Below are 20,317 nucleotides of genomic sequence, written 5' to 3'. Positions count from 1 at the left end.
CACACTTGAAGAAGGCTCTGATACCAATGTAACATGCCGAAGCTCGGTGGAAGAATTGGTAACTTCAATGTTCAGAATTTAGCAATCGTTCGTGACGAGAGAGAGAGAGAGAGAGAGAGAGAGAGAGAGAGAGAGAGCGTCTACTAAAGACCCAATGGGTCTATGAGACCAAAGTGATACAATAATGTCCATGGCATATCTCATCATGGAATGGAAAAAAAAAACATAAACATAGCTATCTCATTGGGGTGATACAAAACTATCCATGAAGTAGAGAGAGAGAGAGAGAGAGAGAGAGAGAGAGAGGGAGTGGGACATAGTATTGGGTCCCGAATACCCTCTGTAGGGCCCCCACCATGAATGGTGTATTGGCTTTATTAGAATGATGCAAATTTTGCAAATAAAAATCTGGTTCTTGACTTGCACTCTTCACCTTGGCTGAGATTTCCCCTTGGCTGTCCTGGCCCTTGGAATTCAGCAGACCTTTGTGAATTACGAAATGCCTTGACTGATTTCTGGCTCAGTTATTTATACCCTTTCCTAATGCTGGTCGGCTGGCTCTTACAGGGGTCGGTCAGCTGTTATTTTCCCCACGACCTGGTTTTTTGGCCTTTTCGTCATGCGCTTTCACACAGTGGCCTTGCTGGCCCTTCCACGCATGCTCTGGCCGCCCTGTGTGCTGCTGTCCAGGCCTGTGTAGGCTGCTGGGCAGCCCCTAGGCATTGGCCACCTGACTGGGCAAGCCACCAAGCAAGTCGGCTGGCTGGGCCAAGCCCTGCTAGGTTGTCCGACAGCCTGCCCGGCCCTTCAATGGGCTGCCCGACAGGGCCACAGCCACTCTTGGCTGGTGGCCAAGGCCATGGGCCTCCTTGGGGTGACCTAAGGCCTACCCCTTGCCCATTCAAGGGATTGCATACCCCTTCCTGGGGTAGTCCTAAGGGCTGGCCCTGTCCTACATGCAACCTGCATGCTTCTACACAGATGCGTGGCATTTGGTTGCAAACCAAATACTCAGGACACCTAACGTCATTCTAGAGGGAGACTCACAGTATGGACTGGCACTCCTACATGTGTAGGACAATGCACAACTGACCAAGACCATGTACGGGACTTGTACACCTGACCTTGGACGCTTAGAGTGGAACCGTGGCTGATTTGTCCTGGATTGGGGCTCACATGGGACTAGTTTCCACTCCAGGTCTTGCACCTTCTGTTCAGATATGTGCATGCGGCATCGAAGTGCGGGATGCATGTTGAAATCTATGCAAAGATTTGAACCTATTATAACTCCCAAAATAGTGGTGATTTCTAGCACTCATGGTCTTGTAGTTGTACATTAGGCTATGATAGGGCAAAGTTCTAAGGGTAATGAACCTTTGCTAATACTCCAACCAAAAAATATAATGTACTCTGTTGGTCGTGGGGATGCAATCGAATCTATACTGAACGCTTTTCTCGTAGTAAACTTAGGTGCTACACAACCTTTTACTTGGGGTTTGAGGAGGGACCAGAAAGTGAACCACTTTCAAAGGACCATTACTTATAAGAAATAGAACAGCCGTAGGCAAGCTTCAGCTTGTAGGCAAGCCCATGTCTCTTTTCATTTGATAACAAGACAAGTGTAGAGTATACACGCCATTTCAAACAACCTGAAAAAACATCTGCAACACAAGGCTAGACAGTACTTAAGATCGGCTAGAACAGCCAGCACTCATGAAATCTATCAAAAAGTGACATACAGCAAATCTTGTACTCCATGAGAACCTTGTATAGGTTGCACAAAACAGGCATACCATGCAAGAAGAGAGACTTCCTCCAACATCCGCATGGGTTTGGTTTCACTCCATACTGTTGGAACACAAGAACGTGTTGTCCACGCATAGTCTTTCATCAATGGGCTAAGGCCTAAAACAGCACTCAAAAAACCTATGTTCACCCAAGCTCTCACATACGTCTACTAAAAAAGTGACAAAGAGAGCTTGGTTTCAATGAGGAAAGAGTGAGACGAGGTGGAAAAGCGCCATTTCAAAAAAACCCAGCTTTAAAAAAGAATCTTGCTTTTCTCCCCACAAAAGTTGAGGTAAAAGGCTGTGTTTCGATGCTAATCATTGCTTTTTTTAATTTGCATGTTTCACATTCTAGCGAACTGTTGATCACTGTGCGAGCAACTTTGCCGGGCAAGCAACATGTGAACCAGCAGCAACATACTTGCGTGAGTATGGGGCCGTCTTATCGAGGGAATTGAATTTACCCTTTGATCTCCCAAGCGTAACTGCACATAGAAGATGATGTGAGTGGCTCATCTTCTAACCATGGCTCTCTCCAAGCACCATTGAGCTATGAGGCTAGACTAATGCCGTGACCTTGCTCCTTGCCTAGCCATGGCATCCCATACACCCCTCTGAGGTGTGCGACTAGAGCGCGAGGTCTACGCCTTGGTTGGGTCTTGATACCCCTATAAGGCACGTGCACTTATGAGCCAATAACTCAATTATATAGCCTTGGGGCTAATAATAAGGAAAGCACACTTAGTAATATTTTGAGCTGAATATAGGCTTTCACATTTACCCATGCCAATAAGGACCCATAAGCTACTTATTCCTTGTGCGTCCCTGCTGGGGCATCCCAAGTATATGCCTAGCCTCAATATACATGCACGGTCAATGTGTGCATCTCTGAAATGATCAGTGTGCCTGGACCAAGGTAGGCATGGAGTTGGTGTGGACAGCGAGCCTATGGACTCAGTTTCTTTTCATATTGTGTTTAAGAGAACTTTTGGTGGGTTTGTGGTCTATCCTCACCGACAGCCTTAAGCATTCGAAGTGATGTTGCCTTCAGCAGGACTAGTATTATTGACCCTACAGAACTGAGAGGTTTTGCAAGCTATTGCGTACTCTAGCAGAGTCATAAACATTTTATTCTAGCCATGCGCATCATCACTTGGAATGTATATACACATTTGTGCTGCCTTTCTGATACAGGTCTGTCATGACTTCCCTCAAGCAGACTCTTAGTGTCTAGGGGGACCTCATCATGGTTGGCATGCTGCATGGTTGGCAAGGGCGGCTTCCTTTTCTTGTCTGTAGGGACTTATTGCACGAACTTCACAGGAATAAGTGCTGCTATTTTATGTCCAATCTATCTCATGTGAATACAGTCTACCTTTTTTGTAAATGAACTACAGGAAAAGAAGCTTTCTATGGATAACGTGAAGGACCTCTCTACTTCTATGCAGGTATTATTGATGGTGACGTGCCATTGCCTTAGATGTTAGCTAGGGCAAGCTGTAGAATAGATTGCCCTTTTTGAGGAGAACTCTCATTTCCTTTTTCTCTGTGGGAATGTCAACAGAAACTAACAGATGACTATGTGAAGAAAGTAGAAGTCATGTTCAAGCAGAAGGAGAAGGTAATACCTTTTGACTCGGTTTAATTTTGTACTTCTGAGTTGAGTCTCTCCTGCTGTATTTTTGGCCTGCCTTTTAAAAAGGCAGTTCTCAGTGCTGGTTTGCATTTTTTTTTCTTAATGACCACTTCAAAAAGTAAGCTCAATTACGACTGTTTGGTCTCATAGACCCTTTGGTCATTTGGAGACATTAATAAGATCTCTCCTAGTAATAGAGCTCCATCCCCTGCACACCCAGATTCAGCTTTTTTATTCAGTACTTTTTCATTTTGTTGGGATGACAGAGGATACCCCATACAGGTACTCCGATTTGTCTCATAGGCCGAGTTCGGTCTTTTGGAAGACGTTAATAAAATCTTTCTTTCTTTCTTTCTTTCTCTCTCTCTCTCTCTCTCTCTCTCTCTCTCTCTCGTTTGGGATGGATTGCAAGGGGAATTGAAAAAAGTGCCCGACAAGATTGATGCCCAAGTCAATGCAAGTAGAGAACCAAATGGACGTGGTGTGCTGACAAGAGACTGCCTACGGCTGCTGAAAGAAATTTTGACTATCCAGGAAGATCACCACGAATGGGAGATGGCAGAAATATGGAGGAGATGGCTAAGATGAAAGAACAACATGCTAGATAGCTAGATGCAATGGAGAAAGAGATTGTCAGGCTGAATGGAGAAATACAAGATTGCAAGAGCAGGAAGAAGGAGAAATCAGTCCCTCCATCCTCTCTGAAGTTGCAGACCTCAGGGTGAAGCGTCAGGAGGACTTTTTGGAGACCGTAAGGGAGATTGAACGAGGGTGGGCTGTAGTAGTGAAGAAAGAAGTTGAGGAGTGGATAGAGGTCACCAAGAGACACAGGACACCACACACGCTCACTATTATTCATGACACGATTGAAGAGAGCAAAAGAAGGGAGATTCGGGCATTACATGTGCGTGTGGTTGGGCTGCAAAAAGTGGAGTCTGCCTAGGCAAACACCACCATACTATGTCGGAAAATGGGCATATGGAGAGTAGGTAAGGACACCACACGAGTATTGTGAAAGCCTCTTACTGATCGGGCAGTGCCTAGTGGCTACGGAATCTCTTGGTGGGAGTGTTCTTTGGCTTGGATGAGGTGGGATGCTACAGATTGGAGCGGTGCTCCTATTTTGAAGAGCGGTGCTCTCAGAAACTCTTTTGTTTGATTTGTTTATACATGTTTATTGGAACTTTTGAGTGAGACCGGTTGATGTGATTTGCGGCTGCGATCATCTTGTACAAGAACACTCTTTTGGTAATACAGTTTACCTAAGGGCTGTGTGTGTGTGTGTTGGGGGGGGGAGGGGGGTCGGCCCATCTTCGACCCCTAGTGTTGTGTACTGCGCAGAATCTTTGTTATGTTAACTTTTATGCAGTATGATAGTGATGATGATATTATGCCATGATGTATGCAACTGTGTATGTGTTTGAATCTGCAGTATTTTGAGTATATGCGTTATTGCGAACTATGACACCGTATCCCTAGTTGGGACTTCTCTTTGTGATGATGACCTTGCCATCGCTATAAATTGCCCACTTTCCCACCTTATGGGCTTCAAGCACTTGCGGCATGCTCATTTTCCTCCACTTGTGTGGGAGCGAGGTCATCACCAAGATAAATTTTCTCAGCTAGTGGTATCCTTGAATGTTTGCATGATGCTGAGCTTTCTTTGGGCATATATGAGAAGGAGTTGTTGGCTGTAATTAATGCCTTGACTATTTTGAAAACACTATCTTCTTGGCACTGATTTTGTGGTCAAGATAGATCATCAAAGCCTAAGGTATTTCTTGACGCAAACAAAGCTTTCAGAGAAGCATATGAGGATGACAAACTTCTTGTCTATGTTTCATTTCCAAATTAGAGGAAAAATTCGCTCTTCTTCGCATTGATAAAGAGCTTGTGCTTACGAAGCTCTTCAAACACAATAGCCAAGTGTTGGTGGTGTTTCTTCTCATTCTTGGAGAATACCAAGATGTCATCAAAAAACACACCTTTGAGTTTTTGATCCTCACAGAAAATGCGATCCATTATTCTGTTAAACGTGGCTAGGGCATTCGTGAGTCCAAAGTCCAAACACGTACTTGGTGATACCCACTCAATGTGGCTGAAACATGAAGTGTCACATGAGGAAGCTTTGGGAGTCTTCTTTCAGCCCTAAACGCCCTGTAGGAAAACGTAGATGCAAAACACATATAGAAGATGGAGAGAAGAGAGAGAGATAGCTAAGTTTCAGTATATTCATATAGTACAAAAAGAATGTACTAACTTGGCAATGCCTCTTCAAAAGGTTGTCTTGACTCATGAGAGTCCTATTCTATTGATGCTACTCCCTAAAGGAGTGAATGCCTACAATGAGCTTTGCGCCTGCCTTAAATAGGCTTTGGGTTGCCGTCGGCCAAGTCCCTGAAACCATAAATCCCCTTTGTTGCAGCTGACACAAGAATAATCCCTTAAACTGTTGGCCGACAGCCTCCTGGCCCTTTCACCACATCTTCCGTGCCAATAAAACGCAGAGCTCCTAAGTCTAGTCTTGAATCTGTTCTTTATTTGTTGCCCTTCAAGGATTAGTCTTGGGAATGAGCATGCACATGTCTTGCACATGACATCCCCCTTTGCTAAACTTGATGACGAGATTCCAACTTCTTACCTTGGATGATTGTTATCATCCCTTTGTCTACTCATGGACTTTCAAACATGTCATCCTTCCCTTCCTAGCAACCTTTTCATTGAAAACCTCACTTGGTCTCCAAATCCACTCCAAAACTGATGAAGTCCTATGCATCTGCTCCACCTTGTCTCCTTTTCCTTCTTGCCCTATCCTTGAACACTTTCTTTGGTCTTCTTTTCCTGAGTATTGAGTCTGGCACTCTCACTCCACCCCTTGGAGGCTTGGAACCATTGGCTAAAAGCCTTTTTTGGTATGTCCCAAGTGGCATCCGAATCATAGGACCGCCATTCCCCTTGGGTCTTGTGAAATGCCACCAACCAACCTCCTTGTATGTCTTGTGTTACTCTCCTTGGATTGTGCACCTTCATTTGGGACACCATCAATGTTTAGCGTCTTTGAACCTGATACTGATACAATGTTGCCTGGTCACCACACCACCAAAAGATCAAGACATGGGCAATGGTTTCATCCATGCGCGATGCAATAAGCGTGGGTGGGTGAGTACGTTGGGGGGTGGGTGCTGAGTCTTCTTTCAGCCCGAAACACTTTGCAAGAACATGTAGATGCAAAACGCATGCAGAAGATGGAGGGAAGAGATAGAGATAGCTAAGTTTCAGTATATTCATGTAGTACAAAAAGGATGTACAACTTGGCAAGCCATAGACTGCCCCTTCAAAAGGTTGTCTTGACTCATAAGAGCCCTATCTATTGATCCTACTCCCTAAAGGAGTGAATGCCTACAATGAGCTTTGCACCTGCCTTAAATAGGCCTTGGGATCATGTGTGGACTGGCCGACCTACTCTCGGCCAGGTCCCTGGACCCATAGATCCCCTTTGCTGTAGCCGAAACAGGAGTAATCCCTTAAACTGCTGGCCAACAGCCTCTTGGTCCTTCCACTACATCTTCCCTGCCAGTAAAATTGTAGAGCTCCTAAATCTAGTCTTGAATTTGTTCTTTATCCTTGCCCTTCAAGAATTAGTCATGGGAATAAGCATGCACATGTCATGCAAACCCATCAAGTTTATCAAGGATGTCATTTATGTGTGGGATTGGAAACCGGTTCTTGAAAGTAATCTTGTTTAAGGCTGGCAATCCACACATGCGGAAGGAACCGTCCTTCTGCACTAGCAAGATAGGTGAACAGTATGGCGAGGAGCTTTACTGAACCAATCCTCGGTCCAATAATTTGGTTACCTGTTTCGTACTCTCTTCTTGCTGTCCTCCGCTTACCTTGTATGCGGGTCTATTTGGCACAATAGGTTCAACACAGTTCAACAGTCGGGTACAAGAGTATTGTAGCAAGCACAATAGCAAGCCGGGTGAGGTTGGTGGGTTGGAGGTGAAAGGGGTCCAATCCCTATGTGCCATGTGGCACAACCCACCTCAAACAAAGGTGGGCACCTCCTTTTAGTGCCCACTCAATAAAGAGGGTTCACATGATCAAAAGGGTGCCCAAAGGTTGGAGTGTCCATACATGGGTCCCTTTGGGCCCTAAGCACTAGCTAGTGGCCGGTGCGCAACTTTAAATTTATGTGAATAGAGAAGGTTATAAAACTTTTAGAAAAATAAACAACGGTTTAAATGAATACTTACCACCTGTTCACATGCCACAGACCTTGTCCAAATACAGGGCACTCGCATGGTTCACGGGTGGGCGTCCCGTGCCTGTGAGCTAGACACGTCATAGCTGGCAGTCACACGAATGATTCATTCTCCATCTGCCCATCGTATTGAAGATGTTTAGATGAACTCATACTCAATGTAGTCTCCAATCTCTGGAAAACTAGTTGCTAGAAGTGTCTAGAAAACTGAGTCCTTGTCACTCACTATGTCACAAGCATAGTAGTTAGGGGGTTGTTTGAAACGGTTTTCCTAAAAGTTTCAAATGGATTTCGTAAAATTAGCCCAAAGTTTTCTACAAGTTTCCTACCTACAGGTTTTTGCATGTACAAAATTTCAAATATATACTGTATAAAATATGTAAAAATAACACTAAATGCATAGAATACATGGAAACATCAATTTGAAGCCTATAGTCTTTGAATCACAAATAACAAAAACCATATAATCATCCATCATCAATGTCAAATGATCATGATTCAAAGACCATGGTCCACTATCCATGATCCAATCATCCATCATTCCATGCCACAAAAAAAAAACCCATTTATGACACTAAATAGGTTAAAACTTATAAGTTTGAAGTGTTCATGTCACATGAATCATGATGAATCAACAGTCATGGCCCGCCGCGCAATGCCCATAAAAAATACAAAATAAATCAGCCTTGATGAGGGAAAGCGGCACATGGAAACCCAAAAAAGCTTTATCAAAAGAGTCGCAGAGATTTCAACGTTAGATTTTGGGGGGGGGGGGGGGGGGGGGGGGAAAGCAAAAAATTTCTTGAAAAAAACGCGTTTCCTACAAGGAAACGTTTCCATGTTTCCTTCCCTGTAGGAAACGTGTTTCCTAACTACTATGGTCACAAGGCAACGTGAAAATCTGCTAAACAAACTCCTGTGCCAAATGAGTTGCTCTCACGGTTCACCTTGTAGTGAAAACCTCGCCATCTTTGTCAGCTTGTCTACGACCACCTAGATGGCATCATGCCTTCCGTTGGTCTGTAGCAATCCAAATGATAAAATCCATGGAAATACTTTCCCATTTCCCGAAAGGGATATCCAAAGGATGTAACAACCCTCTAGTCCTAAGGCGCTCAACCTTATTCACCTAAAATTGATGACATTTCACCACATATTCTTGGACTTCCGCCTTCATCTTAGGCAAGGAAAATGCCCGTTTCACCAAATCATAGGTCTACTAGACCTCCAAATGACTTGCTGTAGGAGAGACATGACATTCATAAAGGATCCTTTCCTAATCTCAGCACAATCCAGTATACACACTCTATCATTGTGGAACAATAAACCGTTTCGAATCAAGTCTTCCCTTCCTATATTGAATCTCCATATTAAAGTCCATCATAAGCTCTACCCGTCCACTGTGCCTTCCTCCCTCTCAACTGAGGTTTAGCACAGATGTACTTGATCGACTCGTGGTCAGTCAAGACAACAAATTTGGATCCATACAAACCAAATTTGCAATGCGTGTGTAACCGCATACAACTCGCTACCATCAAGCTTCTTGATTTGAAATTGCCAGAGGTTGGCCCCCTTGGAACAAGCCAGCCCCAATTATTTAATCATTGGCATCAATCTCAACCACAAACGGTTAGCCAGGATCCAGTGATGTAACATGTAGCGGAATTATGCATAATGAAGGATCCTGTCACACAAGTCTCACACTGCCTTCTTTATCCTGAGTTTTGCGAGTCTTTAGCAATCCACTTTTATCACTCACATGCACTCTGCACTGTAGTGCATGTTGACAAGATGGCTCATCCTCATCAGTGCAACATTGTACATTATTAGTACCCTTTTAGGATGATATTTGTCGTACGCCGTGACCCCGTTGTAATTGTCAGTCCCCCGGATAAGTCAGGCACGAGCTACGTAGGTCATTCTCAGCCTTAGACAGTCAGTCAGTCAGTCCAAGTCCTTTAACCCACTTGAAGAGATGCATTCATGCATGTAGAGGTCAGTAGAAGCCTTAGGGTTTGCATTAGAAAGCACTCTGCATAATGCATAATATTCATCCACTGCATTTAAACCATGGCAGAAGCCTTCAGATAACATCTAGCATTCATTAGAATTTATCCAGTATTATTCCCATAATTTACAACATTTATTGGGCATTTTTACATCATTTATCTATTTTATCCAGGACAGATGCAGTCGGCCAGCTCTGTAGCCAGCCGACCAGCATCATTTGTCCATATAAATAGCTGAGCATATAATCCATTCATTCATTCATATCATAATCAGCCTTGAAGACCTCAACGCTTGGAGCCTTCAGCACAAGGAGCATAAGTGATTGCAGAATTCAGCACATCAGCCTTCAGCATTTTTCCCATCAGCATATAGGAGCATCAATGCTTGAGCAATTCAGCCTTCATTCAGTAAAATGCAGCATCTACAGCATTCAGCCTACAGGTCCTCTTGCGTTTTCAACATCCTTATATGCATCATTTTGCTACAGCTACTTGGTGAAGGTAAAACTTAGCATTCATACTCATTTTCAGCATTCATACATAGCCTAGAACAGTCCCAATCAGCCCCTTCTCTCAGCCTCAGATTTGCAGCCTTCCTACATCCATTGGGAAGAGTGCATAGGCTCGAGATTGATCATCATTGGTGCTTCTACAGCCATGTACAGTTCAGCCTGACTCTTGGTCCTTAGAGATCTTGTGTTTGGCTCCAGCCTCAGATTTGCAGCCTTCCTACATCCATTGGGAAGAGTGCATAGGCTCGAGATTGGTCATCATTGGTGCTTCTACAGCCATGTACAGTTCGGCCTGACTCTTGGTCCTCAGAGATCTTGCGTTTGGCATATTGTCAGTCCAGAATCAATCTCTTCAAAGAAATTAAGCAAATACTATTCTGGTAACGGGATAGGGGGCCCTTCTGTGGGTAATTCGATACCCCAATACGGTGTACAGTTTCTCTCTCTCTCTCTCTCTCTTAAATCTCTTAAAGTTTGAAGTCTTAAAGTGGATTGCTCAACTCGCGAAACTTAGGATACAGAAGACGGTGTGAGCATTTGTGTGACAGGATCCTCAAATTACGAGTACTTTTGTTGCATGTTACATTGGTATCAGATTCAGCCTGTCCACACACACCGTATCCTAGCGCGAGGGCATCCTTGGATGGTCAGATTGCGTTTCGGCATGATCACTGACTTCAGCATCATGTCTAGAGAGGAGAGTACTCATCAGCCGGAAGACGTCTCCCCCGAAGGAGACCTTGCTCTTCCGACTACAGCAAACACCATAGCTCTACTCAAAGCTCAGAACCAGCTTCTCATGGAGCGCCTCCAACTCTTGGAGGCAACAAGAGCACGTCCTCCTTCGCCTCCATCAACCCCCGACTACATCTCCCTCGTCTTTCAGATGGAACAACAAAGAAGAGAAGACGAGGCTACACGGAGAGAAGGAAAAGCAAAAGCTGAAGCAAGAAAGCAGCAAGAAAAAGCAAATAGACGGGACTATGAGGAAGCCCAACATAGGATTGAAGAAGACCGGCGTGAGGTTGAACTCGTCGCTCGGGAGCACCAAGGAGAGCTTGATCAAGAACGTATGTTACTTGAGCACCAAAGGGAAAAGGAGGCCATGCAACTTAGATACCAGCACCTCTCTTCAGTTTCCCTAGCCTCAGGTGCCACCAACCAGCACCCCGCGACATCAACTACCGTCATTCGAAGGCAACCAAATTTTAGTAACTATGATGGTAAGTGTGATCATTTAGCAGTTAATAAGTTTATTCATTTTTCATTAGCTAGGATTACAGATCCTCAAGACAGAGTCCACGTAGCGGCTCCCTATCTTACGGGTGAGGCAGTCACTTGGTGGCAACATTGGTCTAGTCTTCATACAAACCAGACCACAGGTGTCAGAGCTTTTAGCTGGGATACATTTGTTCATGACCCTAAGACCAGATTCCTCCCGTCCTAGTATGTCCGGCTTGGCAGATGAGTTTTATGGACTCAAATAGAACGGGTCACCAGTGCTTGAGTTTTTCGGAAAGGTTATCACTCTAGCACAATAGTTAGGGTTATCTGAGCAAGCCAAAATGGATCAGTTCATTCGTGGATTAGATCCCAACATCCGGTTCACAGTTCGCAACTTTGAACCTAGTACATATGACCGAGCTTTGACTCTTGCTCAAAATGAAGAAATGAAGATGAACGGAGGCAAGCCCAAGTGGTCGTCTCAATCCAGTACCAAACCCTAGCAACAGCAATCTGCTGCGCAGCCAGGGAAAGGTAATGCATCTTCAAAAGATGCTAAGGACGCCAGTAATAGCTCTAGTTCAGGGGGTAAGAAGGATAAGGAATCCAAGCCTAAGAAAACCCCTGAGGAAAAGGCTAAAGCAGGCATTACTGGAGGCTATCTTCCTCCAGAGGAGCAAAGGAAATACTAGTCAAAAAACAGATGCTTTTTCTGTCATACCATCGGGCATGGTAAGAAGGATTGCCACAAATGGCAAGCAGAGCAAGCCTCCAAAGCTCCTTCTGCCACAGTGTCACAGCATCTCCAGCTCCTCCAACCCCGCCTACTACCACAAATACAGTTCAGCTTTTACCTTCTATGCATCCTATGCCATCCGTGGTATTTGATGCTAAGCAGGAGGGTGAGAGTGATGCTGCACAGAAAAGCCTCATCTGAGCTTATGGCTCTGCCAAGGGCTGACAGTTTGTAGTCCTATTCGACATGGGTAGTTGGATGCCATCTCTCCCCAGTTGGCTAACAAGATGAGCTGCACATTATTGCCCTATCATTTGGATGTGGACGGGTTCACACCTAGTCTCCGCACCCACATATCTCAGAAGGCACACAAGTTTACCTTTGAAGTTCAAACGACCTCCTTCCAACGAGATTTCATTGTCTTGCCTCTTCTGGGGTGTGACATGATCTTAGGGATCCAGTGGTTTCGTCAATATGAGCCTATTCTCGATCGGAGGCAAGACACTTTTACTATTTGTAAAGGTTTTCCTGAGCTCGTCATGATTCGTGGGGATAGAAGCATTCTTGGCATCCCATTGATTTCGCACCTCCAGGCCCGACGAGCTATCCGCAAGGGAGGAAAAGGAGCACTACTTTATGTTCGTGCTCAGACAAACCTCTATCTCATCGGTAGCACCTATCTCATCTTCAGTCCCACAGTTTAGCAGACCTCCTGCCCAGACATTAGGACATTATGCTTCGGGACGATCTTCCGCCCAGTCTCCCTCCATCACGTCCTGAGGACCATCATATCGATTTGGTCCCTGGATCAGAACCTCCTAGCAGGTTCCCCTATCGTCTTTCTAAGACTTTAGACGGCGAACTAGAAAGACAGTTATCTGAGCTCCTCGGAGCTGGATTCGTTCGGCCTTCTTCCTCACCATTTGCTGCACTTATCGTATTTGTCCAAAAGAAGGACAAGTCTGTACGCCTTTGTGTAGACTTTAAATAAACTCACCATTAAGAATAAGTTTCCTATGCCAAGGATTGAGTACATTTTGGAGCGTTTAGACGGTGCAAAATTTTTCACTAAGATCGACCTCAAGAGTGGTTACCATTAGGTCCGCATTTTCGAAGTTGACATTCCAAAAACAGCTTTCCGGATAGAGCCTGGTCACTAGGAGTTCGTAGTCATGCCTTTTGGGCTTACAAATGCACCCGCAACCTTCAATAAAATAATATCCAGGATTTTCGCAGTCCTCATTGGTAAATGTGTCTTCATCTTTCTTGATGACATTCTCGTATTCTTAGCCACTGCAGAGCAACATGAGAAAGATGTGGAGAAAGTCTTGCAACATTTGCGAGATAATGGGCTCTACATAAACGCCAAAAAGTCTATCTTCGACGTTAAAGAGGTTCAATACTTGGGCTATATCATCGGTTCCGATGGGATTCGATTGGACCCCTCAACGGTTCAGGAAATCTTAGATTGGGACATCCCTCAGACCGCTCAGGAGATTCGTTCTTTTGTATGTCTTTGTCAAGCCTATAGTACCCATGTTCACCAGTTTTCCAACCTGGCAGCACCTCTCAACGACTTGCTCAAGGGGGTGAAGACAAGTAAACAAAAAGTCTCAGTCATAGGCAAGGCGCTTGATGCATTCGGTGCACTCCAGAAAGCTGCCTCAGAAGCGCTTGTTTTGAAGTTAGCTTCTTGGGATGAACCTTCTGAGGTCATTACCGATGCAAGAAATGTAGCCATAGGCGCAGTTCTCTAGCAGGACAATAGACCCATGGCCTACTACAGTCGAAAGTTGGATGTCGCCGAAAAGAATTATTCGGTTTATGACAAAGAGCTTTTGGGTGTGATCACAACGCTCAAACATTGGAAGCCTTTCCTTTATGGACAGGACTTCACAGTCAAAACAGACCACCAAGCGCTTAAGTGGCTTCAAATCATGCCAAGTGCCTAGTGGAGTGATCGGCAAGCCAGGTGGAGTCAACTCTTCCAACAATTTGGAGAAATGATCGAGTACATCCTTGGTAAGCATAACCCAGTGCAGATGCTCTTAGTCGAAAGGCCAGCATCCAGGCAGTGTTGGAGTCTACCATTCTCGAAATCAAAGGGGAAGGACCTAGATAGCATGAAAGACCGGTATGTCGACTCCCCTGAGTTTGGTACTCAGTACAATTTGGCCCTCACTTCTGAGCTTGGCCATTATTCAATGCAGAATGGTTGGTTGTTTTTCAAGAACCGTCTGTGTCATTCGGGAAAAGCGATCAGCTCTTCTCCATGGTGCCCATGACTCCTTAGTTGGAGGACATAGAGGTATCAACAGTACCCTTGAGAAATTAGAGCGGTCCTTTTATTGGCCAAAAATGAGGCGTGATGTATATTCACATGTTCAAGCCTGTAAGATTTGTCAAAAGGTTAAGGTTCCACATACAAAGAAGGCTGGGTTACTTCAACCTTTGCCTATCCCCAACGGACCTTTCATCGACATATCTATGGACTTTGTAGGGCCTCTACTAGCATCCACCGGATCTCGTAACACTCAATGTTTCACCATTGTGGATCGCTTCGGTAAGTTCTGCATGGTCATCCCATGCAAGCATACGGCCACAGCTGATGACGTAGCCCGTCTTTTTCTCAAACATTGGTGCCCAATTTGTGGTTTGCCTAGCACCATTACATCCGATAGAGATTCCAAGTTTACCTCGCATTTCTGGAGGGCATTATTTGAAAACTTTGGAACTAAGTTACAGTTGTCTAGTGCATTCCATTCATAGATAGACTGCTAGACATAAATCTATAACCAATTGACCTTTGATGTTCTCAAGTCATATTGTCATGACCAACAGTCCAAATGGACACATTATCTTCCATTGGTCCAAGCCATCTTGAATGATACTCATTCATCCAGTGTTGGACGGACTCCGTATGAAGCAGCCTTTGGTCGCCGTTTCTCTTCTTTTTTGACGAGATTGGTGTCTCCATCTCTTGAGGCTAATAAAACGACATAAGCATTTTCCGAAATCATTGAGTCAGTTAAGGATAGCTTGACCAAAGCACAGGAAGCTTATAGTAGACAGGCAAATAAGTCTAGATGAGATGTCCACTTCAAGGAAGGGGATTGAGTCTAGCTGCGCATCATGAAACAAAGATTGAAACAAGTGGGCAAACGTTGTCTCAAGCTTTCTTTCTGTAGTTTTGGACCTTTTCCAATAGTTAAAAAGATAAGTGATGTCTCCATGAAGTTGAAGTTGCCTAACAGTTGGACAATGCATGATGTTTTCCATGTTTTTTTTGGCTTAAACCATATGTTGGACCAGAAGTTTTTGATGCTTAAGATGAATAACAGCCAGACGTGGTAGACGAATCAGAAGTCATCGAGCCTGAGCAGATTCTTCTTCATTGTTGGAAGCATGGTTCGATACGTCAGTTCTATACGAAGTTCCGAGATCGAGGTACCCACGAAGCTGTTTGGCTAGACGAGGAGTTCTTTCAAGAGTACCCCCAATTGTTGGCGGACTACTTGGAAGCCATGAACCTACCGCCAAGCTAAGCAGGAGGAAATGTCACATGCACTTTGCACTGTAGTGCATGGTGACAAGATGGCTCATCATCATCAGTGAAACATTGTACATTATTAGTACCCTTTTAGGATGATATGTGTCGTAAGCTAGACTCCATTGTAATCCTCAGTCCAGGATAAGTCAGGCACGAGCTACGTAGGTCATTCTCAGCCTTAGACAGACAGTCAGTCAGTCAGTCCAAGTCCCTTAACCCACTTGAAGAGATGCATTCATGCATGTAGAAGCCTTCAGATAACATCTAGCATTCATTGGAATTTATCTAGTATTATTCCCATAATTTACAGCATTTATTGGGCATTTTTACATCATTTATGTATTTTATCCAGGACAGATGCAGTCGGCCAGCTCTGTAGCGAGCTGACCAGCATTATTTGTCCATATAAATAGCTAAGCATATAATCCATTCATTCATTCATATCATAATCAGCCTTGAAGACCTCAACGCTTGGAGCCTTCAGCACAAGGAGCATAAGCGATTGCAGAATTCAGCACATCAGCCTTCAGCCTTTTTCCTATCAGCATATAGGAGCATCAACGCTTGAGCAATTCAGCCTTCAGTAAAATGCAGCGTCTACAGCATTCAGCCTACAGATCCTCTTGCGTTTTCAGCATTCATACAATTTTCAGCATCCTTATATGCATCGTTTTGCTACAGCTACTTGGTGAAGGTAAAACTCAGCATTCATACTCATTTTCAGCATTCATACATAGCCTAGAACAGTCCCAATCAGCCCCTTCTCCTTAGATTTGCAGCCTTCCTACATCCATTGTGAAGATAGCATAGGCTCGAGATTGGTCATCATTGGTGCTTCTAGAGCCGTGTACAGTTCAGTCCGACTCTTGGTCCTCAGAGATCTTGCGTTTGGCTTATCGTCAGTCCACAGTCAGGCTCTTCAAAGAAATAAAGTAAATACTATTCCGGTAACGGGATAGGGGGGTCTTCAGTGGGTAATTCAGGACCCCATACAGTGTACAGTTTCTCTCTCTCTCTCTCTCTCTCTCTCTCTGTCTCTCTGTCTCTCAAATCTCTTAAAGTTTGAAGTCTTAAAGTGGATTGCTAAACTCGCGAAACTCAGGATACAAAAGACGGTGTGAGCATTTGTGTGACAGGATCCTCAAATTACGAATACTCCGTTGCATGTTACAAAACTTTAAGAGATGAGAGAGATCTGCATATGTACAGAAGTTTTGGAAAGTGCTTTTGGAGGTGTCTTCATTTATGCATGGGACCTTATCCCCTTTGTACAAAGGGAGTAACCAGTCATGTGTCCATTATAGCTTGCTCCACAAAGCACCTGCCTGCCACCTACACTGGACAACTCACCACCTCACTCCTCCTCTCTCTAGATATAGGCGCCTCCTTTACTCCATATCCAAGCTTGCTAAGGTGTTTCCCAAGATTCCAAGAGTGTTTCCGGGTGCTAATCACTCTCCAACACACTCCCAATGACTGAAATTCAGTAAAACTGCTCTCTTTACTGCTGTAATTTCTGGTCTTTTTGCTGAAAACCCTAATTTTAGCCCTCCTTTCTCAAGTTGAACCATAGGGGAAGCTTTCCCAAGATTCCCTTCATCCTCTTGAAGACTTTTGTCGTGAAGAAATGTGACAAATCGAAGATCTCATCACTCCAAGGACTTCCATCTTGAAGACTTCCATTGTCATCGACTCTACTTGCAATTGGTAAGCTTTTATGCTTAAACATGGAAGCAAGTAGCAGGAGGGAGGAACCGGATTACAAGATCACATACCCTGTGTAGTGTTCTCTTGTCCTACGTGTTCTCTTGTAGATTGTTGCTACCATGTGTTGGTGCAACAATAGAGAGCGGATGGTAGGGAACATGGGCATGTTCCTGGATTCATCTAGGTATATAACATGGGCACTTGAGAGAGTAGTGTGAGTTGCAAATGTACATCGACAACCACTTGCTTGCAATACTGTATTCATATGCATTGGTACTGAAATCTGGTCAGAAATGCCCATGACACTATGTACTTGATTCTCCCAAGATCAATATACTTTATTTGAGGGAGGGGCCGGCCGTTCCGGCTCATTGTGTGTCTCGTTTCAATTCAGCAAATTACTTCTTGTATTGAGCATGTGTCCATCAAATCTTAGTGTATTTAAGTGTATTGATTAGCATTGTGTTCAACCAAGTTACATAACACCTCAATCTGCACAAGATCAATGCTCATACCATCTTGGGAAATCCGATGACTAGGTATGTAGTCTCCTTACATAAGACCTCACTCTTAAAGAGTTTAGCATATAGTATCTCCCATCTCATAATCCCCAAGGTTGCTCAACATTCTTCTCGAGGTTGTACGACTATAAACTAAAATATTATGTAAGAACACAACAATCCCAGTAAAGATCTTTCATCATCTGTTGAAAAGTGGTAGGAACATTCGTGAGCCCAAAAATTAATATGAGAAACTCGTAATGGCCATACGTGTAACGTGCCTGAAAGACATCTTTCTCGGATGTGTATCTGGTGATAACTAGTACGAAGGTTAATCTTCGTAAAATAGGCGGCCTATTGATCAAATCATCCGCTCTGGGAAGAGGATACCTATTCTTAGGGAGATTTACTCTTACATATTTGTGAGCAATTTCGTCCTCCTTCAATTGGCTAATCTTGTAAGATGCAATACTCATGGACTGAGACCCCTGAAACAATTCAATTCAATTTTATGATCAACCAACCTACCGGGAGGTAAACCATACGGCAATTCAGTTGGGATGACATGTGTTGCTAAAGCCTGTCCCTTGCAAGCATCCAACTTAACCGTACTCAAACTACAATTAACATTAGACGAAAGGTATTCAAGAATACATTGAATGTAATAATCCTCTGACAAGATATGCTCTAATCACATTGACAACCAAGGTTAGCACAAACAAAATCGGGTGCAGACTAGCTCATCTCTTGACCATAGGTTTTGTCTATCAAACTACCCGCGAGTTGAGGCTAGGGCTCCAACAACTAATAATCCCCAACAGATAGTGCTTGAACTTTTTGATAGAATAGATCATTCCCAGTCATTCCAATTATGTGGTCTCAATAACCCTTAAGTCACTTATATAGTGGCTACTGCAGCTATAAATAACCATCGAGTCATAAATAGCCAGTAAGCATGGATTATCAATAATAATGAACCCTAGCCTCCTATAGCCTTCCTCCTAATCTCATGGCTCCCTAGTCTTGCCTAGATTAGGACCTAATCCTGAGGATAAACATTATGTACATAACAATACCTTACTCTTCTACCTCTTCTTTAAGTTGTCCTCAAAATACCATTCGCTCTTAATGTAACTTTATCTTAATTTGCATCGATTATGAGAAGGATTCACAATCTTGGAAGAAAGTCTTTTATTTCTTCCTATTTTATTGTTCTTAAGCTTGACTTCACCTTCAACAAAATCCTCAAATTCATCTAGTCATAATAGGACACTTGTTGGTCTTACTTTTTCTTTAACCATTCTCTAACTTAAGAAATTTGTTCTAGTTTTATGCTTTTGGTTTCATCGTTTGATTGAAGAGGAGAAACCATACTCATTTTGAGTCTAGGCCTAGTTATTTTGGATGTAAATCTAGAATATTGGTCTGTTATTATGTCCCCAAGAAATTCATTTATGTCCATTCCTCAAGCACACCAGTGTAGCCAAGTTCACCAGCTACACAATTTGTATCCATACTACTAAAAGGTACTTGTCCCATCAAAACTGGAGCCAATGGAGGTGTATGCACAGATGCACCGGAGTCACTATTGTGCATGTTCAAAGTGGAGAACAATAATCACAATTTATATATATACATCTCTCTCTCTCTCTCATAAACACAAAGTAAAATCTTTATGTACCTTACATGAAAGTGATGCAAAATGGTTGCTAAGTATAGTTACACTTTATTCAATAAAAGGGATCTATTTTTGGTAATATATTGTAAAAAAGATCTATTGTATTTTTAGAGCTCAGGGAGAGCACAACTAGGTTTGGGAAAGGAGATTTGGGATTCTTTTGTCCGTAGACAAGTGTGGATCATGGTTGGTGACCCATGGGAGGAGATTTCCCACATGCTGGGGGTTAAGGCAAGGGTGTTCTTTTTGTAGGAAAATACCCGACACATTCATCACACATTAGACTTAAAAAACACCCCATCTAGATTATACACTCATTACAATTTGTAAATAGGTGGTTACAAAATGTATGCTTTCCTAATTATGCACGTAGGTTGCCCTAGATGTAGATGTTATGTCCTCGTGGCACCCTAGAGTGGCACACCCACTCGTTGGAATAATGGTACATGTGGCATCTATGTGGCTAAAGCATGCCCATTTTTCAAGCTTATCAAGAATGTCATCTTTTAGTGGAATGGGAAACTGATTCTTGATTATAAGCGTGTTCGATGCTCTTTAGTTGATTTGTTATCGCTATGTTATATAATCACAAGATTAAGAGCTCTCTAATCCACGGCAATACATCCAAATTTGCTTAGGATCTTCAAGTTCCTCATGGTCACGAAGGCACTCTTATGAGCTTCTATGGTTCATTATTGTACAGTATGAGTGTTT

The 20,317-nt window shown here is 43.5% G+C and overlaps 1 protein-coding gene across 2 annotated transcripts in view; it reads left to right on the top strand.

Moving 5' to 3' along the window:
• Window positions 1-20,317, top strand: part of RRF (ribosome recycling factor, chloroplast precursor) — an 85,368-nt gene that overhangs the window by 56,574 nt on the left and 8,477 nt on the right. For both annotated transcript variants that reach the window (XM_086804691.1, XM_086804700.1), the window contains 2 exons: window positions 3,185-3,235; window positions 3,352-3,408. In XM_086804691.1, coding sequence (XP_086660817.1) covers window positions 3,185-3,235; window positions 3,352-3,408 — 108 coding nt within the window. The remainder of the gene's footprint in view (window positions 1-3,184; window positions 3,236-3,351; window positions 3,409-20,317) is intronic.

This window comes from Cibotium barometz, chromosome 1 (genome assembly GCF_041138505.1).
Source record: "Cibotium barometz isolate CiBa-2024 chromosome 1, ASM4113850v1, whole genome shotgun sequence".
NCBI lineage: Eukaryota > Viridiplantae > Streptophyta > Polypodiopsida > Cyatheales > Cibotiaceae > Cibotium > Cibotium barometz.
The sequence above is the reverse complement of the archived record's forward strand: the minus strand, read 5'-3'. Positions and strand labels throughout refer to the sequence as shown.